At 44.7% G+C, this 12,042-nt stretch overlaps 1 protein-coding gene across 1 annotated transcript in view; it reads left to right on the forward strand.

Moving 5' to 3' along the window:
* TRPM3 (transient receptor potential cation channel subfamily M member 3) overlaps positions 1-12,042 on the forward strand; it is a 481,810-nt gene that overhangs the window by 392,370 nt on the left and 77,398 nt on the right. The window contains 4 exon segments of the mRNA XM_036893415.2: positions 1,197-1,486; positions 2,133-2,361; positions 4,315-4,482; positions 9,112-9,252. Coding sequence (XP_036749310.1) covers positions 1,197-1,486; positions 2,133-2,361; positions 4,315-4,482; positions 9,112-9,252 — 828 coding nt within the window.

Genomic DNA, 12,042 nt, shown 5'->3' on the forward strand with positions numbered 1-12,042 from the left:
AAATGCAAAAATAGGATGTCCTTGTCCTTTCAGGGAAAAGGGTAGTGCTATTCAGCATGTGGTACAAATAACTCTACCTGCAGAGGAAAGAGAAAAATGGACAAAAGTTAAAAAAAAAAGAAAATGACCCATTCAAAAATACGTTTTAAAGACAAATGCTGGGCATAGAAGCCACAGGGCATAAATCTGCAAAGAAGTAAAAAGCTAACCTTTTCAAACAATATGACTTCTCTCTCACTTACCAACTTTACATTTCCCTGTATGGCCCCGGAAGATGACTGGTTAGCCAGAGACGGATAAGATTCCTCAAGGTAGGAACAACCTAAGGCAGGCACAGTCGCAGGGGGGTCATCAGGTGAGAAATTGGGGATCAACAGAGGTGAGGCTTAGAACCTCACCCCCCCTGTTTTGAGAGAAATCTTCTGCATCCGTGGATGTTTTATTGCCCTTGTCTAGCTTGGATTAACACATAGTCTACAGGCACACACCTGATCATCTACATTTGCTCTCTTACGACACTAAACTATGTTTTCTACCTTTATCTTGCACCTACCTACCACTTCAGCATTTTATTAAAAAAATAATAATAATAATAATAAAGGGAGAAATGTGGGATCCACATATAAATCAAGTATAAAAATCAAATGAATATTCATATTTGACCTGATTGTTTATAGTTCATAATGCATGATCAAAACCGAAAGTTTTTGTGATGACTGCCCTTGTACTGTTCACCATGTAAGAACTTATTCAGTATGTAAGAATTTGTTCTCCATGTAAGAACTTGTTCGTTATGCTTCAGAAGATGGGAGACTGACGAGAATTAGGCTTGGGGTGGATTAATGATTGTGCATTGAGCATTGACCCCCCTATACAGAATTTTATTGTTGTTAACAACCATTTGATCAATAAATATGAGAGATGCCCTCTCAAAAAAAAAACAAAAAAAAACGTTTTAAAATTTAAAAAGTATAACACTGACATATTCCCATAGGACTCTGCTTATGCCTTTATTATAACTTGTTTTGTAGTTAGGCATGTCTGAGCTTGTGAGTTCTGTTGTGATAGCCAGTGGAATAGGGTAGTTCATTGCTCATCTGTCCCACAGCTGTGGCAGTAGGAGGTACACAGTAACTATTTACTGAACTTAATTGGTTAATTTCTAACTCTACCCCTGTTTGTTCCCAAAATTACAGGACGAAGTCCCCTTGCGGCGAGGAAGAAAGACAACCAAGAAGCGTGAAGAAGAGGTGGACATTGATTTGGATGACCCTGAGATCAACCATTTCCCATTCCCTTTCCATGAACTGATGGTGTGGGCCGTCCTGATGAAGCGGCAGAAGATGGCCCTGTTCTTCTGGCAGCATGGCGAGGAGGCCATGGCCAAGGCCCTGGTGGCCTGTAAGCTTTGCAAAGCCATGGCTCATGAGGCTTCTGAGAATGACATGGTCGATGACATCTCCCAGGAGCTGAACCACAACTCCAGGTTGGCCAGCCTAGCAAGTGGGGTGCTCAGGGGAAGAGAAGGAAAGGCAGGCCCCAAATACTACGGGGTCTGAGCTACCAAAACCTTCAAGGAGGCAGTATCTCCCCAGTGGTGCACACAGAGGGTGGGTACAAATTATTAATGTTTATGGTGCACAATACAGGATACAGAGGAACATACAGACACATAGATTTTACTTCATTCTTGCACCTGGCCCAAGAGGTAGGTTCTCTTATTATGCATATTTTACAGCTGAAGAAACTAAGACTCAGAGAATTTAAGTAACTTGTCCAGGATCACACATTTGTGGTTGACAAGGCTCAGGTATGAACTGAGGTCTGTCACGTTTAAGAAGACATACTGCGCTCTACATGTTGATGTTGGTCAGCCTCCCCCATCCACATGCCTTGAACTGGGGGCCTTGAGTGCAGGATCACGCCTTGCTTGGCTTACACCCCCAGTTCTAAGCACGGTGTCTGGTGCCTTAGATGCTTAATGGATGTTGGCTGGATGAATGAATTAATGGACCAGAATGCATGAGAAACAACTAGATGACACCTTTTGTGGCTTGGCAGGTGGGTCCCCACGCTCATCAGCTGAGTCTCCAAGATGGCCAAAAGACAACTCCTCTCGTCCTCTCTTTCAGGGACTTTGGCCAGCTGGCTGTGGAGCTCCTGGACCAGTCCTACAAACAGGATGAGCAGCTGGCAATGAAACTGCTGACGTACGAGCTAAAAAACTGGAGCAATGCCACCTGCCTGCAGCTCGCTGTGGCTGCCAAACACCGTGACTTCATTGCACACACGTGCAGCCAGATGCTGCTCACAGATATGTGGATGGGCCGGCTCCGGATGCGCAAGAACTCAGGCCTCAAGGTCAGCGCGCCCAGAAGGCCCTGTCGGCTATGAGACCAGAGGGCTGGTTGGAATTTTCCAAGCTCAATCAGCAGTGGGGCTAGGCATTCTCTTACTCAGGAGGGTGGTTCTAAGCCCCAGTTGTGCTTCAGAATCTTCTGTGTAGTAGGTATTTTTTTTCATATAGAGACAAGGGCCCACCCCAAGTTCTGCCAAGTCAGAATCTCTAGAGGTGGCATGTCTAGACATTAATATTCTTCAGAAAATGCAAAGGTGATTGTCACACCAGGTACCATAGGAGGTACCATCTGCTTTGGCACAGGCCTTGCTGCACCAGGAGCCCTCACCTGGGCAACCTCTCAGCACTGGGTACCTCTGAACATCTCGGCCCTCCTTTGCACCATGTCATAAAGAGTCATTGGCTCTTACCAGCCTTCCTTGAGAAAGTTTTTAAAAATTAATTTTTAAAAACATCAGGAAAGATACACAGTAAATGGTATATATAGCAGTTATCTCTGGAGTTGAAAGAAGTAGAATAATGTGTGGCTTTCCCTTTTTTATGTTTCATCAATGTTTTACAAGGAAAACATTCAACTGAAAGTAGAAGAAAAAAATGGGAGGGGAAAGATTGAAAGAGTGTTTTAAAATGCTGTGTATCTGTTTGGAGTTTGTGGTTGTCACAGCTGAAGCCAGGCTCCTATCTACCTAGAACTACCTAATCGAGGTAACTCTGAGGTCAGCTCAGAGCAGAGACCACCAGACCGGAGCCATCCCCTGAGGCCGCCCTGGCTGACCCATCCCCGGGCTCCTGGCCCAGAGCCACAGAAGTGTTCATGAAGTGGTCATAGGCTCTCCATGGCCGCACTGCTCGTGACCGCCAAGCACAGCTCTCAGCTCTGAGGACAGGGTGTCACGTTCCCTGAAGCCTGCCAGGGTGCCACTGGAGCTGTCCCAGTCCTGCCGAGCCCCCCCTCGCTCAGGGTCACACGCTCTTCCATTTCCCTCAGCTGCTCCTGAGTCGCTGTGAGCATCTGAGCACAGGTTGTCCCTGCCTTTTCACTGAAGGATCATTTTTACTTGCCTCTCAGTGTCCCTCTTAGCCCCTCACCTTGAAGTAATTTCTGCAGGGAAGTTCATATTCAGAAACCTTGTACACCGGAACCAGCATTTTATGATTGAGTGAAGAGGCAGGAGATTTGGGGAACACACATCAGACGTCAGTATTATCACACAGAAGTGTGCTTGTTCCCTGGCAAACAGAGAATGAGATTGCCCTCTTGTGAGGAAGGCTCACATAGTTGGTGCCGTCACACGTAGATGTAAGCACGTTGTTGGTACACGAGAAAACTACAGTGCTGGACCTCCCGGGGCGTTTGTGCAGGGGAACTCACATGGCAAATAAAGAGCTCACTGGTGTGGGTGTGTGTGAGTGTGTGTGTGTTCCTGTTGTATAGTAGCAAATGCTGGGGGAATGCTCTAAAGTGAATAACATGCTTCCCTGCAGGGACCTCCTCAAGGTCAACTCAGGACAGCACTTTTCACACAGAGATAACCAGATGACACATAATCAACTCCACCTGACACGTTAGCAAATAAAGGCCAGTGGACATATGTATGAATTGATTTCACAAAATCGAGTGCTATCCAACAGCTAACTGGGACTCTGAATTCTTTCCCACTTTGGCTGTGGGAAGGGTCTGTTTTTCCTTAGTTTCCTCTCAGTGTGAAGTGGCTGTTGATTGGGTAAGATGTAATGGGGGACAAGATGCTTTGTTTCTCCAAAACCAGACTGAGCGACTGTGCACGAGTCCCCAGCTGGGCAGGAGTGGCCCTCAGCCCTGTGTGGGTCGTGACTCAGCCACTCACTGCTCACTCAGGGCGCGCACAGCACCGCAGGCCCTCTGTTGCTAAGCAACCACCCTGGTCTTAATCCTTTAAATGTGATTATTATTATTATCATTATTATTACTTTAGGTAATTCTGGGAATTCTACTTCCTCCTTCAATTCTCAGCTTGGAGTTCAAGAACAAAGACGACATGCCCTATATGTCTCAGGCCCAGGAAATCCATCTCCAAGAGAAGGAGCCAGAAGAACCAGAGAAGCCCACCAAGGAAAAAGATGAAGAGGACATGGAACTGACAGTAAGAAAAACGAGGCACTTGTTGTCTGTGGGGAGAATCCCAATTCACATGTCCCATTGCTACAGCTGAAGAGCCAGTAACTCTTGAGGTCACCCTCCCACCAGGTTCTTTCATTTAAGTGTTGAGACCAAGGTATAAAAATGTCCTCTGTGTGCACAAACAGTACAATGACAGGGACTGATTCTGTGAGAAATCCTTCAGCCGGGCTCAGTGGTACAGGACAGTCCAGTGAAATTCAAGAGCAAAGTGCCCTAAATTTTCCCAGCAGGCAGTGCTTCCTAGACAACCAGGTGATGGGGGTCTCGGTTCATGAAGGAGGAAGAGGAGCCCGTAATTTGGGAGCAGCTGGCTTCACTGAGCTTCTGTTGATCAGAAGCTAAGCCTTTTTCTCTCCTCAGGGTCAGGCTCACAAATGCAGGGCTAATTGAATTTTGAGGTTTGTGTGCAGGGCTTTTATTAGCTCATCCTGGTATAATTATAGAGCATGGATGCTTTGTCCTGCAGGGGGAATGGGGCAGCTGGGCATGGGACCGCGTGCCACGGCCCCGCCTGAGCAGCATGACTGCCCCTGGACTGGATCCAGTGTCTAAAAATACCACGTGCTGTTAAAGGGACAAACAAGTCTTCATAGCTTTGGAGACATCAAGTAACAACTCCAAAGGCCTCCCTTGATACCCCTCACCCGCCCTGCCAGCCTGGTGGATGACTGTGAGGGCCCAGGAGGAGCTGCGAGGAGAGAAAACAAAAATTGGTTTTGCTCAGGTGACAAAAGGCCTTTGCATTCCTATCCCAGCGGGACCACCCTGTGAATTGTTTTTCATCCGATAAACGCTGTTTCTTTCCAGTAGGCCCTTCCTAAAGATCTCTTTTCAGGACAGTCTCAGCCCAAGTGCATCACGGCATATACATAGAGTCGCTCTTGATTAACCAATGCCCCACAGCTTGTGGCTCACTGAGTAAAAAGCCAACATTTGTTTTCCATGTCAGAGTTCTTATAAAAATCTGTGGGGGAGTCTGCTTCCCTCTGTGATGGTATCAGATGACTGTCTTCCCTAAAAATCTTACCATAATTTTGGCCTTCGAACCCCTTTCAAGGATAGAAGATGATTGTTTAATCATTAGCAGAAACACCTGGTAGTAGTAATACCGAATCTTTACTGCAGGCTTCGGGAGAGGAGCAAAGAGTGTGCACGCCAGGGCCAGAATCCTGCCCCACCACATACTGTGGGATGTGGGCACAGTTTCTTAAACTCTAACATGAGAATCATAACCTTGTCTAGCCCACAGGTGGTTTTGTGGTTTAACAAGTGTACATGTAAACTATGTATTCTGGTGCCTGGCACACAGCAAGCCTTGGCAAATGTTTGCTAATGTTATTACAGTGTAAAATGTCTTACATGCACTTACTCATGGAATCCTCACTACAGTCCCATGAGGTAGGTACTATTATTATCCCACTTTACAGATGAGGAAGCTAAGACTCGGGTTAAATTGTTCAAGGTTATCCAGCTAATTGTTGCAAAGCTGGATTAGAATCCAGGCATACAGACTCCATTGGCCATATTTTTAGCCTGTGGGCTAAGGGATGCAGACAATTTCTCTCTAGGCTCAATCGTAGGCATTCAGCTGGTATAGCCACATAGCAGAGAGAAACCAAAAGTAATAAATGGATCTCCTATGTCAAATATGACATGGCCTTGAAGGCTCAGGAGGGACCCTAGGAAGGCAGGCAGAAGCTGAATCAGCATTCTTTCTGGCTGGGTCTCAAGGAAGAACACACAGGAGGCAGCTCTCTTCTCCTGCTCAATCTAGAGCTTTGAGGACCTGATCCTTCAAGAAGCCACCTAAAGGATGCATCTCTGCACTGAGAGCAAAGTCTGCTTCTTGGCAAGTAGCCCTGGCCACTGTATATCGAGAGCCCAAGGGGAAGACACAACAGTGTTACTGCCTGAGCTTCTTCCCCAGGGCAGCCGCAGCAGGGAGGAGGAAGGGGCTGTGGGCTGGCAAAGTCAGGGCAGGACAGCATTGTCTCTAAGGGGAGCTTCCTTTCCTCCTGACGACAAATTCTGCTCTGCTGGGGAGGGTTTGGAGAATGCAGCTCATTGACACCTCTGCCCCTTTCATAGGATTGATATTTGAGCTTTGGTGTTAAGCCAATGTATCTTCTCTTGGCATGGGACGTTTTCCTCGGCCTTCCCAAAATTTTACAGAAAATATCATCAGCCTCGATTTGCATCATCTTAGTAGCCTTTAGAAGCTTAGTTCACATCAAAGGATTTTTCCCAGGCTTGCCATCTGTGTCCAGCCAGCAGAGATTCTCAAGCTAGATTGTGTGGTTTTGTCTGTGTTTGACCCTGTTAACATTCTGCTTTAAGGAACGTAGTCAAAGAAATGTTTGACTACTGGGAAAAGAAATAAACACAATCAGTAAGTTAAGCTGCTTAGTCTGGAATTAATGAAATGCCAAAAACACTTTATGTAAACTCATGAAAAAACAAGCCTTTTAAAAATGCATTCATTCTGAATGTATCTGAATAATAGAGGCAAAACACATTGTTGTGTTTCTTTCTTTGTTTTACCCACATTGCCAGATAAGTGTCTTGCACTTTGCCTAGTAAAGTCCCAACATGTCCACAAACCCCACGGCATGGTTTTCACTTGGGAAAGTCACTGTCCCTAGAGGTTGCCCTAAGGTACCACTCTTCAAGATGCCCAAAACCCTCCAAGCTGCCTCACTGCCATCCCACTGTGTCCCCAGATGGTATTGTATTATTGAGCATATAAATAAGCAGAATAGAAGCAGGATAATTATGGTACATAAATTATAAATTATAGAAGGACAAATATCATGTAGCCTCAGAGTTTCCTGAGGTCAATGATGAATATTTATAGAACTCTGTCGCTGTCTAGTGTGCTATATCCATCATGGAGATTGGCTCTGTTCCCTGATCAACATTAAGGCTTAGATAGGCCATGATATGGAATCCTACTCATTCACTAAGTCAGGGTAATTTTCTAGCCAAAGGACCCATAAAGTAATGGAAGTTACCTTTTCCAGAAATTCTATCGTTTACAGGTAAATAAATCACTTGCGATTGTTATCTAAGTAGGTGGACATTTGCAGCAATGATGAAAGCAGCTGAAACTAATATGTGTATATTTTGGGTAAGGTAGTTTGAAACCAGAATTATCTAGTGAGTCTCAACTTTAAGAAAAACTTACATTATTTTCATAATTAGATCTCTCACCTCTAAACCCATATTCCCAGTAATTTTTCTTGTCTCAAATCCTTGTCAGTTTCTGAGCAGTTACAAGGCTGTACCATTTTCACATTTAATAAAAATCTCATTTCCCAGACATTGTAGCACTAACCTTGTCTTAGAACAACATTGAAAGATTTAAAGCCAAGAAATTAGGCTGTAATAGACTCCTAACAATACACTTTTCTTTTTTCTAGTGAGAAATCTCCAGTAGATTTCATTGCAGTCAAGTCTAGAGTACATGGGAAAATCTCAGTTCACTTTAAAGACTAGCTAATATTTAGCTATTAAATATTAATAATAATAATTAAATAAGTGCTGAGCACTTATTAGGTGCCAGGTGCTTACTGCTTGGTAAAGCAACCCTACAGCAGGTGCTGCTATCAGCCCCATTTTACAGATAAAGAAACAAGTCCCAGCAAGGCTAAGACTTGCCCTAGGTGCCGTGGAGTCCAGGCATTGCAGTTAGGACTCAGTCCTCCTTCTGAGTGACCCAAAGCCTGGAGCTCTTCACCAGAAGGATCCTCAGCCATCTTTGGGGCAACCATCCTGTCACTTGCCCTCCAGACAAGTGTGTGTGTTCTGCCTGTTCTCAGATTCTGCCTTTTTTGTGATGTTGAATTGGTGTCATTGCTGCTGTCATCATGCATGAGAAGGAAGTAATTCCATTTTTAAGGAGATCTCCAACAGGATGAGTCCTCTGCAAGCCAGGCCTGACTTCTCCGGGGCCCTGGCTGGCTCACCCATGCAGGGGATAGCAGTGTGGCCAGGAATTGCCATGCAACTAATACCAGCAATAATTCGGGTTTTATGGGGTTTGGGATCAGGGAACCAAAGCATATATCTAAGGACTGGGGAGATGTTCCTGACCTCACTAGGCTCTAGTTCTCACATAACTTAGCCTCTTGAATACTCATAACCTTTGGATAAGCAAGGTATTACTGGTCCAATTTACCTTTGACTTAAGAGTTCATAGCAGGAATAGATACAGAATTCGAATCCAGATCTGCCTGTCTCACCATGTGTATGGAGAGAGGAGGAAAGAGGAAAGACAGAGTCCTGGTCTATATTCATTTTCCTTCTCCGAACTCTGGATATCTTCCATCACCTACATCCTCCAGGGGTTCTGGGTTGAAGGAGAGGAGAATGGTCAAGAAATATCTCTAAGGCTTTCCATCACAGGCAAAATGCCTTTAGTTCTATGTAGAAGGCAAATGCATCCTTAGGGAAGGCACAACCTCTGAATCTCTGGGGGCCTTGGACAAAGGTCTTTGGTTCAAGGAGCATGCTTTCCTCATTTACAAAATGAGCACATAGAACTATGCTCTCCAGAGCCCAGCCATGACAGTATGATTCTCATCTACTGTAGGCAATGTTGGGACGAAATAACGGGGAGTCCTCCAGAAAAAAGGATGAAGAGGAAGTTCAGAGCAGGCACCGGTTGATCCCCCTGGGCAGAAAAATCTATGAATTCTACAATGCACCCATCGTGAAGTTCTGGTTCTACACTGTAAGCATGTTTTCTTTTCTTTTTCCTGATGAATGGGCACAAATGCCCCTGTGTGGTTTCCTCTGCGAGTCATAATATAAGGTCCCACACAGGCAGGAATGAGAGCTCTACCACCTTGTTTTTTCCAGGAGCTTTGAAAGGTTTGTGGAGTTTGTGAGGCAGCTTCCTCAGCTTCTACATTTCTTCTCCTTGCAGAAAATAAAGCAAATGGTAAAAGTGGAAACTAAAAGAAAGAGAGGTGAAATGAGTATGAGTCTAGCCTAGCAGAAAAACAGATGTCGTTTTATAAAACACTTCCACGTTCTGGACTGATGAGGGCTGGATCAGAGCTGCCTGTTTTAGATGCCAGTCCGGGGCTTGGGGGAACACGTGACGGGTAAGGGCTGAGCAGTGTGTTATAAGTAACACTGCTGCAGATCAGTAGCGTAAGTATGTAACGGCTCCCAATCTGAGCATCATCAAACAGCCTTTCTTGCTCTGACACAATGAAACAGCATGCCAACTGAAACAGCAAAAACTACTCAGAGCAGAAACTACCATCACAGCAACTATGGCTTGGTATGCACACCCCGCAAACAATTTTGCCCAGAAGATGAAAGATGGTCCCCCAAATTGCCACCTGATATGGTAGAAATGGCTTAATTATTGCTTTTCCACTTCTGTTTTTCATGGTATTTTAAGCTGAAGGTGAGCTTTGGCCCAGGTCATCTCTGGTTCTGTGCTGGAACTGGACCTGTGCCAGGTGCAGGGTAGCACACTGGTATTTTTGGCCCTTCTCCCAACGAGCTGCATGCACACAGACCCCTGAGTCAGCAGCAGGGCGATTGGAGTCTGAGGCCAAGATGCCTCAAGTGACTTGCTGATGCGGTTTTGTGTGGTCTGCATGCCAGCAGTTAATGCTGGCTTTGAATGAGGCTTTCTTAACTCAACACTAGTGCCATTTGGGGCAGCATAATCCTTAGAGGAAGCCCGTCCTGTGCATGTCGGCACGCTGAGCAGCCTCTCTGGCCCGTGCCTCCCAGGCGCCAGGAGCACTCCCGAGTGCCCGAGTGCCTGTGCACAGCCCAAGCATCTCCACACACTGCCGCAGGTCCCCTTGTGGCTCCAACTGCCACCATTTGAAGACCACTGCTTTCAAGTAGGGTCATGCAAAAGGATAATATATTATCAAAATATAAATGGGAGATGTTTCTAAGTAAAGTAAAAATTCAAATTTATCGATGTTAAAAAAAGCAAAAAAAATTCTCCCCTGAAAAAATAACTCAGACGTGGAAACTCATTGCTGTATATATATTTTATACAGATATATAGTATCTTTATCTTGTGCAAACAACTTAGTGGGGACAAGCATGGACTTTGGAGTAAGGCAGGCTGAGTGAAAGTTCTGACTGTGCCTCTTAGTGTTATTGTACAACCTCAAGAAAGCTACTTGAGCACCCTGTGCCCAGATTCCTTCAGATGAGGATAAGAATAGTACCTACTTTGTAGGGTTTGGTAAAGATTAAATGTGCTAAAATATGTGAAGCACTTAGAACAGTGCTTGGCACACGTAAGCACAATATAAATGTAACTGCTGTTATTCCTGGGCTAGTCACATTGCACAGGAATGGTATTTCTGATTCATTCATGCACTCAGCAATAATGATATCATTATTGAACACCTACTGTGAGGTACTGTTCTGGGTGCTTTACATAAATACATAATAATTTTACTGCATTTTGCACTAAGGTCTGTACTTCTCATTTGAGGCTTCTTCAGTTGTCCCAACCTAGAACAGGTCTCAGCAAATGACAGTCCTTAGGCCAAATCCAGGCCCAAATCCAGGCCCAAATCCTAGACCTATTATTGTGGCCTGTGAGCTAAGAATGGTTTTTACTTCTTTAAAGATTTGAAATAAAGTCAGAGGAAGAATGCATTTGTTATAATACATAAAAGTAATGTTAAATTCACATTTCAGTGTCCACAAATAGTTTTATTGAAACACAACCAAACTCGTTAGGTTACCTGTAATCTGGCTGCTCTCCTGCTACAATGGTTGAGTTGATGACTTGTGACAGAGACCATCTGGCCTTTACAGCCTTAAAAATTAACTCTCTGGCTCTTTATAGAAAAGTTTTGCAGACTTCTGTTCTAGATCATAAAAGAACAAGTAGAAGTAATAGTATCAAGAATCATCCATCACCTTTACGAACAGCTGACTCACTTTTCTTGCTCTTCCAAGACATCTCTCTTTTTGTTCTCCCTTGGTTCCCTTGTGCCCATTCATTCAACTGAGGCAATTTGTTAGCCAAGAATGCTTTTAAATCACAAATGCCCTGGTTTTTGGTCTTAGATACACATTGGAATCACCTGGAGTGCTTTAAAAAACACCTGGGTTCCATTTAATCTGTATCTTTACCCACAAAATAAGATAGCTGGGTTCTATTCTCAGAGATTCTGGCATCACTGGTCTGCGGCACAGCACAGACATAAGGTATTTCAAAGGTGCCAGATGGTTGTAATGAGTAGCCAGAGTTGAGAAGCACTACCCTAGACAGAAGGCTGAATTTTTAGCACAGTATTTCCAAAACTTCCATGATAAGAAGTTTTGTTAGAAATGCAAATTCCTGGCCCCATCACAGACCCACTAAATCAAATCTCCAAGAAGGAGCCTGAGGGGCTGTGTGTTTAATAAGCTTCCCAGATGCATCCTGTGGTTCTGGGAAGCTTGGGGCAACTGCTTTACTTGTATTCTAGGGACAGGTGGTGAAGCTGCCTCTTTGAGGAGTGGGGCTGTGTCTAGCTCCCTT

The sequence above is a fragment of the Manis pentadactyla genome, chromosome 3 (genome assembly GCF_030020395.1).
Source record: "Manis pentadactyla isolate mManPen7 chromosome 3, mManPen7.hap1, whole genome shotgun sequence".
NCBI classification, from domain to species: Eukaryota; Metazoa; Chordata; class Mammalia; order Pholidota; family Manidae; genus Manis; species Manis pentadactyla.